The 14,961-nt window shown below is 40.1% G+C and overlaps 1 protein-coding gene across 1 annotated transcript in view; it reads left to right on the plus strand.

The window, feature by feature from the left end:
- ttc6 (tetratricopeptide repeat domain 6) overlaps positions 1-14,961 on the plus strand; it is a 273,996-nt gene that overhangs the window by 96,909 nt on the left and 162,126 nt on the right. The window contains exon 8 of the mRNA XM_073038984.1: positions 6,156-6,269. Within this exon, the coding sequence (XP_072895085.1) occupies positions 6,156-6,269 (114 nt within the window). The remainder of the gene's footprint in view (positions 1-6,155; positions 6,270-14,961) is intronic.

The raw sequence follows: 14,961 nt of genomic DNA on the forward strand, positions 1-14,961 counted from the left end.
TGAGAGGGAAGGCATAACAAACAACTCACTGATTTATGGTGTTAAAAGTCTGTTGTGTCACTTTTACTGAGCTCTGCTCCCGGAGAGCTCAGGTCTCCGGATACATGGCTAGCCTGGTGCTCACGATGCCCATGTTCTCCCATGATGCCTCAGTCAGGGACACTGCCTTGAATCAGCCCAGCTCCCTGATGGCGCACGAGTCTTCCAGACCGCGTCCTTGGCATGTCAAAAAGCAGCTGGTTGTGGGGCTCGGAAGACACGAAGAACTGAAGTCAGCGTGTAACTCCAGGTCAGGGTCTTCAAAAGAACTTTGAAAAGGGAAAAAAAGAGATATTATAGATAGAAATACAGTAGAGCTGTTTCTGAAGATGGAAGCAAAGGAGCCACTGTTTAGCATCATCGTGACTTTGCTCTGCCCTCCGTCACAGTCAAGATTTTGGGCCAAGACCCTTTAGCAGGTCCTGGAGGCTGTTCAGCAGGTCACAAGTGAAGCAGACCAGTGCCGTTTGGCCATACTGGTTGCATCAGGCTGATGCAGCTCATCAACTATCTTTATGCTGCCAAATCTTTTCAAAAGTTAAAGATAACACACAGAAAAGGAGTTGGTCTCTCTGACTTTCTGCAGTAAAGTAACAGAACACAATGTTATTTTTCATTTTTAAGTTGTGATATCATTGGCATTATTGATATTATTGCTCATCCTAATGGTAGTATTAAGTCTCTTCTTGAAACTTTGTTTTTACACTATAATTATAATATTAGAAGCTTACTAGCCTACTTCAGAGGGCATTTAAGAGCCAATCATAGTGCTGTGAATGGAGACACAGAGAGGCCAAATGGAGTGAAAGAGTAGTTAATGATGAAATTTTTATCACAGTCTAGTAGTTCGTAGTCATGTTACCAAAGTTGGTCTTAAAAAAAAATTTGGATTATATAATTAACTATAAATTCCAATATACTGTGTTGAGAATTGAAATTTCTTCTTTGGATTGTTAGTCTAGGTCTAAAAATTATCTGGTTTTGTATTCACTGTGTTCCATTTCTTCTGCTCAGTATCTTTCTGAATTTCTGTGTAGCACTACAAAAAAAATTATCTGATGCCTGGCTCAGTTCTCTTCCCAACAATTTCTCCAGCCTTAACTATTTTCATTAATCTAAACCCTTAATATATTCTCAGAATCATAGCCGGTTTATTATCACTGACATATGTCTTGAAATATGATATTTATAGTAGTAGTACAGGACAAGACAAAACAAATTACTATAGGTTACCTTAATAAATAAATAAACAGTGCCAAAGAGGAATAGCAAGGTAGTGTTCATGGGTTCATTGACCACTCAGAAATCTGATGCCAGAGGGAAATAATTTGTTCATAGAACACTGAGTGTGGGTCCTAAGGCTCCTGTACCTCCTTCCTGATTGTATTAATGGAAAGAGGGCATGTTCCAGATGGTGAGGGTCATTAATGATGGAAACCGCCTTTTTGAGGCACTGTCTTTTGAAGACGTCCTCAATGGTAGGGAGGGTCATACTTGTGATGGAGCTGACTAAGTCTACAACCCCTTGCATCCTCTTCAACTTTGTCCATTGGAGCCTCCATACCAGGTAGTGATGCAACCCATCAGAATGCTCTCCACTTGTCTGTACAAATCTGCTTGAGTCTTTGGTGACATATAAAATCTCGTCAAATTCTTAATAAGGTAGAGCCACTGTTGTACCTTCTTCATGAATGTATCAATGCGCTAGGCCTGGGAAATTGGAACCTCTCACTCTGACCTCTCAATGATCATTGATGTGTGTTCTTCCTGAATTCTACATCAACTCCTTGAGCTTGCTGGCATGGAATATGAGGTTGTTGTTGTGATACTACTCAATCAGCAGTTCTATTACGCCTCCTTGTTGCCAGCTATGATTCTGCCAACGACACCAGTGTCATGAAGTTTTCCATTCTGTAATTTTCCTTTTGTGGTTTACAAGCAGATGAGCTCATTCCAAATTTCTGAGTTAAAATTCATATTGGCAAGGCCACCCACCGCACATCCCAGACCAGGTTAAAATTTAGGAGCTGAATTAACATATTTGGTCCCTAGAGTTTGTTTTGTTTATCATTCAATCATGGTTGGTTTTTTTTCAACTCTATTCTTCTGGGTTCTCCTTGTAATCCTCAACTCCTTTACCATTTGAGAACCTATCAATTTCTACTTTAGCACGCACAATGACTTGGCCTCAGCACCCCTATGCAGTTGAAGAAATTCCTCCCTATCTCAGTTTTAACGGGGTGCCTCTTTATTCTGAGTTTGTGCCTTGGATCCTATACTTTTCTACTAATGGAAACATCTTTTCCATGTCCACTCTGTCCATCCTTTCAGTGTTCAGTCAGTGGCGTATCTAAGGTATGGCACGTGCCCTGAGCACCACTGGAAGGTGGGGGGTGCCACTGAGCAGTTTCTATTAAAGTCAGACAAGCCATCCTCGGATAGTGAAAAAAGAATTTTCTTCAGATGTATGATCTGTCTTTGATTATCATGGGTGAGAAGCACTTGGATGGCCTTATTTCAGCATTGTGTAAGAAGACCATGAAACGTTTCTTTATGAAGAAGAAGGAAGGTGAAGCTGAAGGACGGAAGAGACGAAAGTTGGAGGCAAAAGAAGCCAAGAAGTCAAGCAAGTTCTTCATGCCCTTCTTTGAAAAGCCCGGAACAAGTTGTTTGACACGTTCCATGGAGTCGCCTGCACCTGCTACAAGATTGTTAGAATCTGAAGGTGGATCAAGTACAAATGCATCATAAGCCCAGAAGGAAGTCAAGTCAGATAAATCTGAGTATGACAAAATTAAGGGTAACTCGCTCATGGCTGATCTATTCCCCTTCTAAAAAGTCTGCATTTTGTATCTGTTGTCTTCTCTATTCCCGGTCAGACCATCAATCCTCATTGGAGCAGGAAAGTGGATTCAACCAATGGAAAGCACCTGAAAGGATTAGTGTTCATGAAAATGCCAAGAATCATTGGGAATGCTTCACACAGTGGAAAGAAATGGAAAGAAATTTGGCTGGAAACAGAGGAGTTATTGACGCGGTATTTCAGTCACAGATTGAGAAGGAAAAGCAGAAGTGGCGTGATATCTTGATGAGAATCCTTCACTGCAGAAAATTCCTTGCGACTCAGAACCTGGCTTTGTGAGGACACAGGGAGTCACTTCAGGCAGACAATGGCTCCAATGTGGGAAATATCCGTGGTTTACTGAAACTACCGGCCATTTTTGACCCTGCCATAAAAGAACACCTCACTCATTTGGAAAGTCATCCTGAATCCACGTCTTACTTTTCACTGGGTGCCCAGAATGAATTCATCCACATGATGGCATCCACTGTTCACCAGAGTTTACTGAGAAGCATTCATAAAGCCAAGTACTATGGTCTCATGTTCGACTCGCCTCCTGATCAGGCACACCGTGAGCAGATGTCAGAAGTAGTGAGGTATGTAGAAGTTGATTTTGAGAGGAAAACAATCCATGTTAGATAGTCCTTCCTTGGTTTTATCCAGATAAGTCAGAAGGATGCTGAGAGCTTGGTTGAAGACATCTTGAAACAGAGCTACAAGATTGTTGGTCATAGTGTTATGACAACACTGCTGTGATGGCTGGACACAGAAGTGGTGTTCATGTTCATCAAAGAATAATTGAGAAAAACAACCTGGCAGGGTTTGTGAATTGCGACAATCATTCACTCAACTTGGTGGGTGTACATGCAACCAAGCTGGATACAATGATGGTCACTTTTTTTGGAACCATTGAAGCTCTTTACATGTTTTCTCTCGTTCAAAACTCAAAAACGCTCTGCCTGTGGTTGTTAAGTCGGAGTCCAAAACCAGGTGGAGTGCAAGGGCAGAAGCAGTGAAGCCCAACAACAAGTACCTTGAGGCGATACTTCAAGTTCTCCAGGACATGATAGACAATGAAAACAACACCAGTGAAATAAGAAGTGATGTAAGGCAGCTGTACAACTGCATGTTGAGTTATGATTTTCTGATTTTGCTAGGATTTTGGAACCAAGTACTCATTTGCATTGACCGTATTCATAAGAGACTGCAGGATCCTAGCATGAACTTCCATGATACTGCCCTGGATTTGAAAGCCCTCCAAGATAATTTTTATGATGAAAGAGAAGTGTTGGTCAGTGAGTCACTTGAAGAAGGCGTCGGTCTCTGTCAGGAATGGAATATTGAAGTTGAAAGACGTCAGAGACGAAAGAAACGAATGGCTGATGAGAACTCGAAAGACGCTGGGTTAACAGCTAAGGAGGAAATGGAAAGAGTCATGAAGGGAACACTTGACCGTCTTCAGAGAGAAATGGGTGAAAGGTTCGCTCGTTTGCACGACACTGACGCCAAGTTTGGGTTCCTTCTGGATGTCGAGGGATTGTGTTATGGCGCTGACAGTAACGACCTAAAGAAGAAGTGTGAAAATTTAGTCGAATTGTACAGCTCTGATGTTGATGGACAGCAGCTATATGAAGAAATTTTGGATTGCAGAATGTTGCTATCAAGGCAGGTCAACATGAAAATATCAAGACCTGAAGAGCTTCTTGAAATTATTGTTTAGTATAGAGATGAGAGTGTCATCCCCAATCTTCGCATTGCTATTCAGATACTGCTAACCATCACAGTTTCCATCGCCAGCTGTGAGAGATCATTCAGCAAGTTAAAACTAATACTTTCGTATTTGAGAGCCACCATGGTGATGCACCACCAATAACTCTCGGAGACAGGAAGTGAACGATAAGCTTTTATTAGCAGCAAAAAGGGAGCACAACATCTCGGAGACTGGGGGAGGAGCAGTGCCCCAATCGCCTTTATACAGGGGTCTGTGGGAGGAGCCACAGGAGCAGTCAGCAGAAGGGCATGTCCAGACAGGTATACATAGTTTACCACACATGGGTCAAGGCAGACTCTGTGATCTTGCTCTGCTGAGTGTAGAAAGAGAAGAAACTGAAAAAACTGACTTTGATCACATCATAGACCAATTTGCATCAGTGAAAGCAAGGAAGGTGCAGTTATAATTTTCATGTAGTGCCATAATTTGTTAATTAAAAGATTAACAAGCTTGACTTGTATTTTTGAGCTGATATTATGGTAAGATTATCTAAAAGATAAGTGTCAGATGTTTAGACGGGCGCAATTTCAGTGCTTTCCATAGGCGCTATTTTCCGTAGATATGCCCCTGTGTTCAGTAAGTTTCAATGAGACTCCTCCAATTCCTTCTGAACTCCATTGAGTACAGGCCCAGAGCCATCAAACACTCTTCTATTCTGCCACTGTCTGCCTAATGAATAACATTTTTCCTTTATTTTCCTGTTGCTTATATATTTTTAAAAATTTCTCTAATTTACACATTCTGGAATTTCAATTTTAAAAGTTTTTTTCTTTCACATTTACTGTTAGTCTTTCTACCATTTTATCTCCAAGCTATCATTTTGTTTCTTGAGGAAGAAGCAAATCTCATGCAGGCAATTAATAACTTTGGGGGAAATAAATGATTAGATATAGGATTGTAGTTGAAGAATTAATACTTAAGTATTAGGCTTTGATAGGGTAGTGGAGACACCTTAAATATTCAAGAAAATATCTTAAAAGGAGTAAATTTATGGAAGAGAAGTGTATTTATTAATAAGATTGTTATTAATCCATGTTCTTCAGGGCCATGAGAATTTTGGACTAGAGCCCACTGGAGAGGGACCAAAATAGTTTTGGAAAGCTTCTGTCTACCAATTAAATTCAATGTTGCCCTGCTTTAAACAACTTGCCAAACTATGGTGGAGAGCAAAACTGAGTGTTAGTTTTTCCAAAGTTTCATGTGTGGGTCTTGATCTGGCCCCCGTTTCCCTCTTCCATAATCTCCTTCCTCCCCTGCATTGTTCCACATCATGGCATTCATAGATGGAAGCCTGATTTGCCATCAACATTTAGGTTTGCAGTTTGGAAATTGTAATCGATAGTGTTCAAACCACACAAGTTAAATTTAGGAGGTCAGCACGGAGAACAGGTAAATTGTTAAGTGAAGATAGAGTTTTCAACATCTTGATACATTACTGCCATTCTTTGCTTTTACAATAGTTTCTTGCATAGATATTTGACTCTTTGTATTTGTTTTGAATAGATGAAAATCCACAAAGATGCCACAAAGCTGTTTTGGACACCAGCATTTCCTAAGTTTGCAGTTCCTATTTCACGTATACAGGAAATCCTGTACCCAAAGTTGCAAATGGAATCGGTAATAAGAAAAATAATCAGATATTGTGCTTTTTTCCATTTTGTTATTCTTTATGAGAGGTTTGGATGTAAACCTTGTATTATTACTAACAAATAGATGAATTAAACAAAGATAAATGGAATTAATGATGTCTAGCTTAACCTAATCTTGAACTACCGAAAACTAATATAGATTCAGGAAGTTCAATAGTGTCTCTTTCTTCTGTGTTCTTACATTTCTGGAAATGGTAACTAGGTGCCTGGGTTCAGTTTATTAATTAATTTCATTGGATTATTGTATGATACAGCAAAGAAAGGTGTCACTTGGGCCACATGTCTAAAAATGGAAGTAAAAACAAAATTGCAGATGCTGGAAATTTGAAGTAAAGACAGAACATATTGGGAACATCCAACATATCAGGCAGAATCTATGGAAGAAGACAGTTAACATTTCAGGTCTGCGACCTCTTTGTTAGAACTGGTCATTTGCATAGAGGGTCTAGTGGAGAAAAAAAAATCTTTAATAAGATGAGACCAAATGGGGTTTATGGCAGTTTGATGCAGATTATGTTTCTTTATTTGTGTTATGTGCTGCTAACAGCAGGGCTGTGAGATATGCCCAGCAGTCAGGCTGCATTAATGAACAGAAAAAAATGCCAAAAGCACATGGCAAAATTAAAATCCAAGACTAATGTAAGGTGATTTATTGGATACAAATTCTACTAGTCAGAGGATATCAGAGTGTCCTGGTACATGGATGTGTTCATCAAATTCCATATTCCAGGTTGCAGAGAAATGTACAATATTTTCTCCTAGGAGTTGTATTTGCTACTAATTTTAATGCATCCTTTAACTAATGAAGGCCAACACACCACACACCCTTTTAACAATTCTATCAACTTGAGCTGCAACTTTGAAGGATCTATGGATGTGAACCCCAATATCTCTCTATTCCTAACCCCACACTGTCTACAACTCCATTGACCTTCATGTCATATGCAAACTTACTAACACGCCTTTCTACTTCCTCATCCAAATCATAAAAATCACAAAGAGTAGGCATCTCAGAACAGATCCCTGTGGAACACCATTGGTCACTGACCTCCAGTCAGAATATGCTCCATCTAATATCACCTCTGTCTTTTATGGGCAAACTAATTCTGTATCCACAGAGCCTAATTTCCTTAGATCGCATGCCTTTTTTCTGAATGAGCCTACCATGGGGAAGCATATCAAATGCCTTATTAAAATCCATATACACCACATCCACTGACCTGCCTTCCTCAATATGTTTTTCACATCTTCAAAGAACTTAATCAGGCTCGTGAGGTATGACCTGCCCCTCACAACACCACACTGATGATCCCTAATTGGACAATGTTTCTGCAAATATTCATAAATCCCGTGTCTAAGAATTCAATATTTTGCCTACCACTGAAGTAAGGCTTTCTGGTCTATAATTCCCAGGATTATTCCTACTTCCTTTCCTGAACAAAGGAATAACAATTAACATCCTCCAATCATCTGGTATTACTCCTGTGGCCAGTGAGGATGCCAAGATCATTGCCAAAGGGACAGCAATCTCTTCTCTCGCTTCCTATAGTAACCTGAGTTAAATCCTGTTCAGCCCTAGGGATTTATCTACTCTAATATATTTCAGAAGTTCCAGCACATCCTCTTTCTTAATGTAAACATGTTCTAGCATGTCAGCCTGTTTTACTTTGTGTTCCCAAATATCAAGGTCCCTTTCACTGATGAATACCGAAGCAAGCTCCCTACCTCCCCCAGCTCCTCGAATCCAGGCACATGTTTTCTCCCTCAATCTAGCCATCCTACTTTTCTTCACATATGTGTAGAATGTCTTGGGGTTTTGCTTAATCCTACTTGCCGAGGCATTCTCATGCCCCCTTCTAGTTCTCCTAAGTCCATTCTTCAGCTCCTTCCTAGCTACCTTGTAATTCTCTAGAACTGTGACTGATCCTTTGCTTCCTCTTGACTAGGTGTTTCGTGTTTCTTGAGAACATGGTTCCTTCACCATAAATCCTTTCCCTGTCTCATTAGAGCCAAGCTATTCAGAACCCCATGCAAATGCTCCTTAAACAACTTGCTCATCTCTGTGTATTTCCTTGAGTACATCCATCACGAATTTATGCTCCATTCTTGCCTAAGAGCATCATAATTCTCCCTCCACCAAATAAATACTTTGCAGTAATGTCTGCTCCTTCCCCTCTCCAAGGCTATAGTAAAGGTCAGAGAGCTGTGGTCACTGTCACCGAAGTGCTTACCCACTGACTGACACCTGACCTGGTTCATCACCTGGCATCAGATCCAGTATTGCCTCTCCTCTAGTCAGTCTGTCTACATATTCTATCTGGAATCCTTCCTGGACACACCTAACAAATTCCACCCCATCTATATGATGGGGTGCCAATCAATATGAGGAAAGTTGAAGTCTCCCATGACAACAACCCTGTTAGTTTTTACACATTTCTAAAATTTGCCTCCCAATCTGTTCCTCAGTGTTTCTGTTGCTATTGGGAATACTCCCAATGAAGTGATTGCTCCCTTCCTGTTTCTGACCTCCACCCACACTGATTCAGTAGATAATCTCTCCATGACATCCTCCCTTTCTGTAGCTGTGATACTATCCCTAATTATCAATGCCACTTCCTCACCTCTTTTACATCCCTCCCTCTCTCTTGAAACATCTAAATCCCGGAACATCTCGCATACTTACATTAAAATAGACATATGTCACTCCATCCTCCTGTCTGCAATTTTACCTTAACAACTACCTATCCTGTCTCATAGTATCTCCACATGTTGCATTACCTGTACACCAACTGCCCCATCCTTTGACCTATCATTCTAGTTCCCTTCCCCCACCAAACTAATTTAAACCCTCCCCAACAGTTCTAGCAAATCTGCCTGCAAGAACATTTGTGCCTCTGAATTTCAGGTGTAGCCCATCCTTTTGTACAGGTCATATCTTCCTCAGAAGAGATCCCATTGAATCAGAAATCTGAAACCCTGCCCCGTGTACCAACTCCTCAGCCACACATTCATCTGTCAAATCATTCTATTCTTACCTTCAGTAGCGCATGGCACAGGCAGAAATCCAGAGATTACTACTCTTGAAGTCCTGTGTCCAGCTTCCTACCTAGCATCCTGTATTCTTTCTTCAGGACCTCATCTCTTTTCCTATTTATATCATTGGTACATTGTGACATTTATATCAAATGTATACATCTTCTGGATGTTCACCCTCCCTCTTTGGAATGCTATAGTCCTGATCTGAGGCTCACTGCAGCTTTTTAATGGTAAGTTGCTCCTCCAATGATATCTAAAGAGGTAGAAACAAGAGAAAATCTGCAGATGCTCTAAAGTAGTATACTTGTTATTAAAAGGAATGGTCACAGCAGTACTCTGCACTATCTGCTTATATCTTTTCCCTCTCCTAATAGTCACTCAACTACCTGCCTCCTGCAACTTAGGGGTGACTACCACCTTGTAGCCCTGAATGAGCCTTCTGTCATCCTGCTGCAGCTCTATTTCCTTAATACATTCTATAAGCAGCTGCTGATGGATGTACCTCACGGGTTTGTAACTATCAGGGAGACTCAGGACTCCCACACCTGACCTGAATAACACATCACTGACCCTAGACCCATTTTCACTATACTAGCTAGGCACTAAAAGAGAAAGAAAGAAACTTACCAGCAGCTTCCCTATACCTTTGCCTCTCTTCGCTAAAGTCTCTTAAGCCAAAATCTCAAATCCTTCACCTCAACACCGGCTCACTCCAACAATAGCCACTTCTACAGTGTGTTCCACTTAAATCTAACTTTTTTTTTGGCTCTTGCCAAGTGGCTAATTATCCTGTGATCTCAGGTGCTCAGAATGTCCCATCTTGCTTTTTGGAATCTTGCTCCCACCATGCACAATCCAACAGCTCCTTGTGATCTCAAGCACACAGAAACTTTGAAGATGACACAAACTTTGCAGATAGTATAAATGTTTGATATATAGCATATTATTCACTCCAGAGCAACTAGAGTAAGCAAGTTTTTGTGGAACAGTGGCAGACTAAATTTTGTGCAAATCTGTTAGATTAAAACTGTAGGCTGCCAGTGTGCCCTATCATATGCTTAGATTTGGTTATGTTGAAGAGAGTGATTTGTTTTTCAAGAGGATGGTTACATGTTACTAAACATTATTGAAGGTGGAAATATGCTCATATCTAATCATTCTTCTCATGTCACACTTTTTCATAAATCCACCTGATGCTATTATATCTGGCAATTGAATTCATTATTGCTAGTGGCGCATTGATCCTAATTAATCAAAAAATGTATACATGTGAGTTGCACTGGATGTTCTGGTTTCTGTCATCCAAGCTCATCAAAGTAATGCCCAAGCTCAGCCTACAAACTTAGATCTTTGTCTTGACTTTAAATTCTATCATTCAAAGGAACTTCCGAGGCTGCAATGATATTTCAGCAGGTTGCTAGACTTACGAATGTCTTGCCCTGGATTGCTTACGTTTGGGCATGCCCTAGTTCTCATGGGTTTAGAAGAATACCTTAATTAGACCACGGTTGTGATCTCAGGATTGCTATTCATGCCATGTGCTAGTGAAGCCAGAACTAGGAAGATTATACAGTTGGGTAAGTGGCTAAAGAGCAGGTGTAGGAGGGAGGGCATAAGATTTTTGGATCATTGGGCTCTCTTCTAGGGAAGGTAGGAACTGTACAGATGGGAAGGTTTCCACCTGAATTGGAGGAGAACTAATATCCTAGCAGGACAGTGTGTTAATATTGCACGGTAGGGTTTAAACTAGAGTTGCAGTGGGATGGAACCAGAGTGCCAGAACAGTTATTTGAGAGGTTGTGGAAGTAGATGTTGGTAAAACCTCAGACAAGTTTAGGAGTCAAAAGGTTGAGCACGGTGTGACTTGTGTCCTGAGCTGAATATATTTCAATACAAGAAGTATCAGAGGAAAGGCAGATAATAATGCTGAAGATGAGGTAGATTGTTTTGAGGCTTAGGCAATGTGTAGTTAGGAGAGGCTATTGATAGGGCAAAGCTGCAGTCAACAGGATGAGTTGCAATGTAAAAAGCAGTCAAAATCAAAAAGGGTGAATACAGGAGTGAAGATTTTGCATTTGTAAGCATGCAGTATACTGAATAAGGTAGATGAACTTGCAGCACAGTTGTAGATTGGCAGGTATGTTGTTGTAGGCATTGCTGCATCATAGGTGAAAAAAGATTATAGCTGGGAGCTTAATGTCCAAGGATACACATTGTATCGAAAGGATAGGCAGGAAGGCAGAGGGGAGCAGTGTTGTTCTGTTAGTTAAAAAATGAAATTAAATCATTAGAAAGAGGTTACATAGGCTCGGTAGGTGTTGAATCATTGCGGATAGAACTAGGGAACTGCAAGGGTAAAAAAAAACTTTGATGGGAGTTGTATACAGACTACCAAACAGTACAGTACTACTAACAGTACATCCTTACTAGGATGTGGTCTACAAATCACAACCAGGAGATAGAAAATGCATGCCAAAAGGGCAATGTTATAATAGTCATGGGGGATTTCAATATGCAGGTAGATTGGGAAAATCAGGTTAGTACTTGATTCCAAGAGAGGGAATTTCTAGAGCGCCTATGAGAGCAACTTGTGGTTGAGCCCATTAGGGGATCAGCTATACAGATTGGGTGCTGTACAATAAACCAGCATTGATTAGAGAACTTAAGGTGAAAGAACCCTGAGGGACAAATGATCATAATATGATCAAATTCACCCAGAAATTTGAGAAGGAGAAGCTAAAGTCAGATGTATCAGTATTACAGTGGAGTAAAGGGAATTATGGAAGCATGAGAGAGGAGTTGACCAGAATTGATTGAAAAGGAGTACTAGCAGGGATGATGGCAGAGTAGTAATGGCTGAAATGTCTGGAAGCAATTTGGAAGGCACAGGATATATACATCCCAAACAGGAATAAGTATTCTAAAGGCAAGTTGACATAACTGTGGCTAACAAGAGATGCCATAGCCAACATAAAAGCTAAAGAGAGGGCATAAAATAGAGCAAAAATTAGTAGGAAGTTAGGGAATTGAGAAGATCAATAAAAAAATTATTGAGTAGGTAAAGATAGAATATGAAAGTCAGTTAGCCAGTAATATTAAAGAGGATACCAAAAGTTGCTTCAGATACATAAAGTGTGAAAGAAAAGTGAGAGTGTATATTGGACCAGTGAAAAGCGATGCTGGACAGTTAGTAATGGGGAACAAGGAAATGATGAATGAACTGACTAAGTATTTTACATCAATCTTCCCCATGGAAGACACTAGTATATATAGTGGAAGTTTCAGCTGTTAGGGGTAATGGAGTTTATGAAGTTACCATTACTACAGTGAAGGTTCTTGGGACACTGAAAGATCTGAAGGTAGATAAATCACCTGGACCAGATGGTGTATTCCCCAGAGTTCTGGAAGAGAGGACCAAAGAGATTATGGAGGCATTAATAATGATCTTTCAAGAATCCTTAGATTCTGGAATGGTTCTGGAAGACTGGAAAATTGCAAATGTCACTCCACTCTTCATGAAGGATGAGAGGCAAAAGAAAGGAAACTATAGGCCAGTTAATCTGACCTCAGTGGGTTGGGAAGATGTTGGAGTTGATTATTAAGGATGAGGTCTCAGGGTACTTGGAGGGACATAATAAAATAGGCCATAGTCACCATGGTTTCCGCAAGGGAAAAATCTTGCTTGACAGATCTGTTGGGATTCTTTGAAGAAATAACAAGCAGGATAAACAAAGGATAATCAGTTGATTTTATGTACTTGGATTTTCAGAAGGCCTTTGACAATGTGCAACACACGAGGCTGCTTAACAAGCTATGAATCCATGGTATTACAGGAAAGATTCTAGCATGCATAAAGTAATGGCTGATTGGTGGGAGACAAAGCGTGAGAATAAAGGGAGCCTCTTCTGGTTGGCTGCTGGTGCCTAGTAGTGTTCCACAGAGGTTTGTGTTGGACCAATTATTTTTCTGTTATATGTCAATGATTTGGATGATGGAATTGATGGCTTTGTTGCAAAGGTTGCAGACGATATGAATACAGGTGGAAGGGTAGTTTGATGTAGTAGAGGGACTATAGAAGAACTTAGGGACAGATTAGGAGAAGGGACAAAGAAATGGCAGATGCAATACAGTGTTCGGAAGTGTAGGGTCATGCTTTTTGGTAGAAGAAATGAAGGGGTTAAATATTTTTTAAATGGAGAGAAAGTACAAAAAACTGAGGCAGAAAAGGACTTGGGAGTCCTTGTGCAGGATTATCTACAGGTTAACTTGCAAGTTGAGTCAGTGGTGAAAAAGGACAATGCGTTGTTAGCATTCATTTCAAGAGGACTAGAACATAAAAGCAAGGATAGACTTTATAAAGCACTGGTGAGGCCTCACTTGAGGTGTGAGCAGATTTGGGCCCCATATCTTAGAAAAGATGAGCTGAAACTAGAGAGGGTTCAATGGAGGTTCATGAAAATGATTCCAGTATTGAACAGCTTGTCATATCAAAAGTCATATCATGCTCTGTGCTTGTATTCACTAGAATTCAGAAGAATGAGGGATGACCTAATTGAAATCAATCGAATGGTGAAAGGTTTGCTCAAACCTGAGCAAATCTAAGCGCAATGAGTAGATTAATTGTATAACTTTACACTTACCTGAGTAGTTATTTGACAGAATAAATTAATATGGAATAAGTTAATGTATATATAGTAAATAGTTGATCATTTACTTAGCTTTGTTTCTTTATTTCTCGTCTGTAAACTCCACAGAAATATCTATCCTTGTTTGAGCCAGATCTCTGGATTTACTGTTTATCATAATCCTGTTTAACAATTTGAGATAGCAATACCTCATCCTTATATACAGTTATCTGGTACTGATGTTTGTATGAAAGAGATCTTCCAAGGCAAAACATTTTAGACAATGTCCCCTCTGTAACAAAACAAATAATTTTGAAAATTCTCAATTGGTTTGCCAATGTCAATGGAGAGGAAACATGGTAATTTTTGATAATCTTTCAACTGCCCGAACAATGATATCCCATACCACATGGAGTGACTCTCAGTCTTAACTTAAATGAGATCTAATAAAATCATCTTACCTCAGATTATCTGCTAGATATTATCTTAAGGCATTGCTATAAACTGGGAGAAGGAAACCCACATCACTGAGCAGTGAACAGTCTGGAAGATCTTTCATTGTCTGCCTCATGTATTCAAAGGTTTTAGGCTCTATTGACTTATGGGCTCTTGACTGGGTAACTTGGGTCTAAATAAACTTGAAACACTCAGCACATCTTTGGTAAGGAAAATAATCAATATTTCAGGTCCAAAACCATTCACCAGAACTGGGTAAGAGAAAAAAAAAAGTTTTTGATAGGAGGGGAGATGACAAAGTGATTTGCAGATCAAAGGAAATAAGTCTGATGAGATGAACCACATCTGTTAGTGGGGGCATGTAGGACATTATGCTTCCTTGTATGTATGATGAGTGATATATAGGGTACATATAGGAGTTATATATAGGGTACCTCTTCTGGGGGAGATATGATCTGTTCAAAAGAGATGGGTTACACCTGAACCTGAGGGGGACCAATATTCTCGTGGGCAGGTTTGTTAAAGCTGTTGGGGAGGGTTTAA

The sequence above is a fragment of the Hemitrygon akajei genome, chromosome 3 (genome assembly GCF_048418815.1).
Source record: "Hemitrygon akajei chromosome 3, sHemAka1.3, whole genome shotgun sequence".
NCBI classification, from domain to species: domain Eukaryota; kingdom Metazoa; phylum Chordata; class Chondrichthyes; order Myliobatiformes; family Dasyatidae; genus Hemitrygon; species Hemitrygon akajei.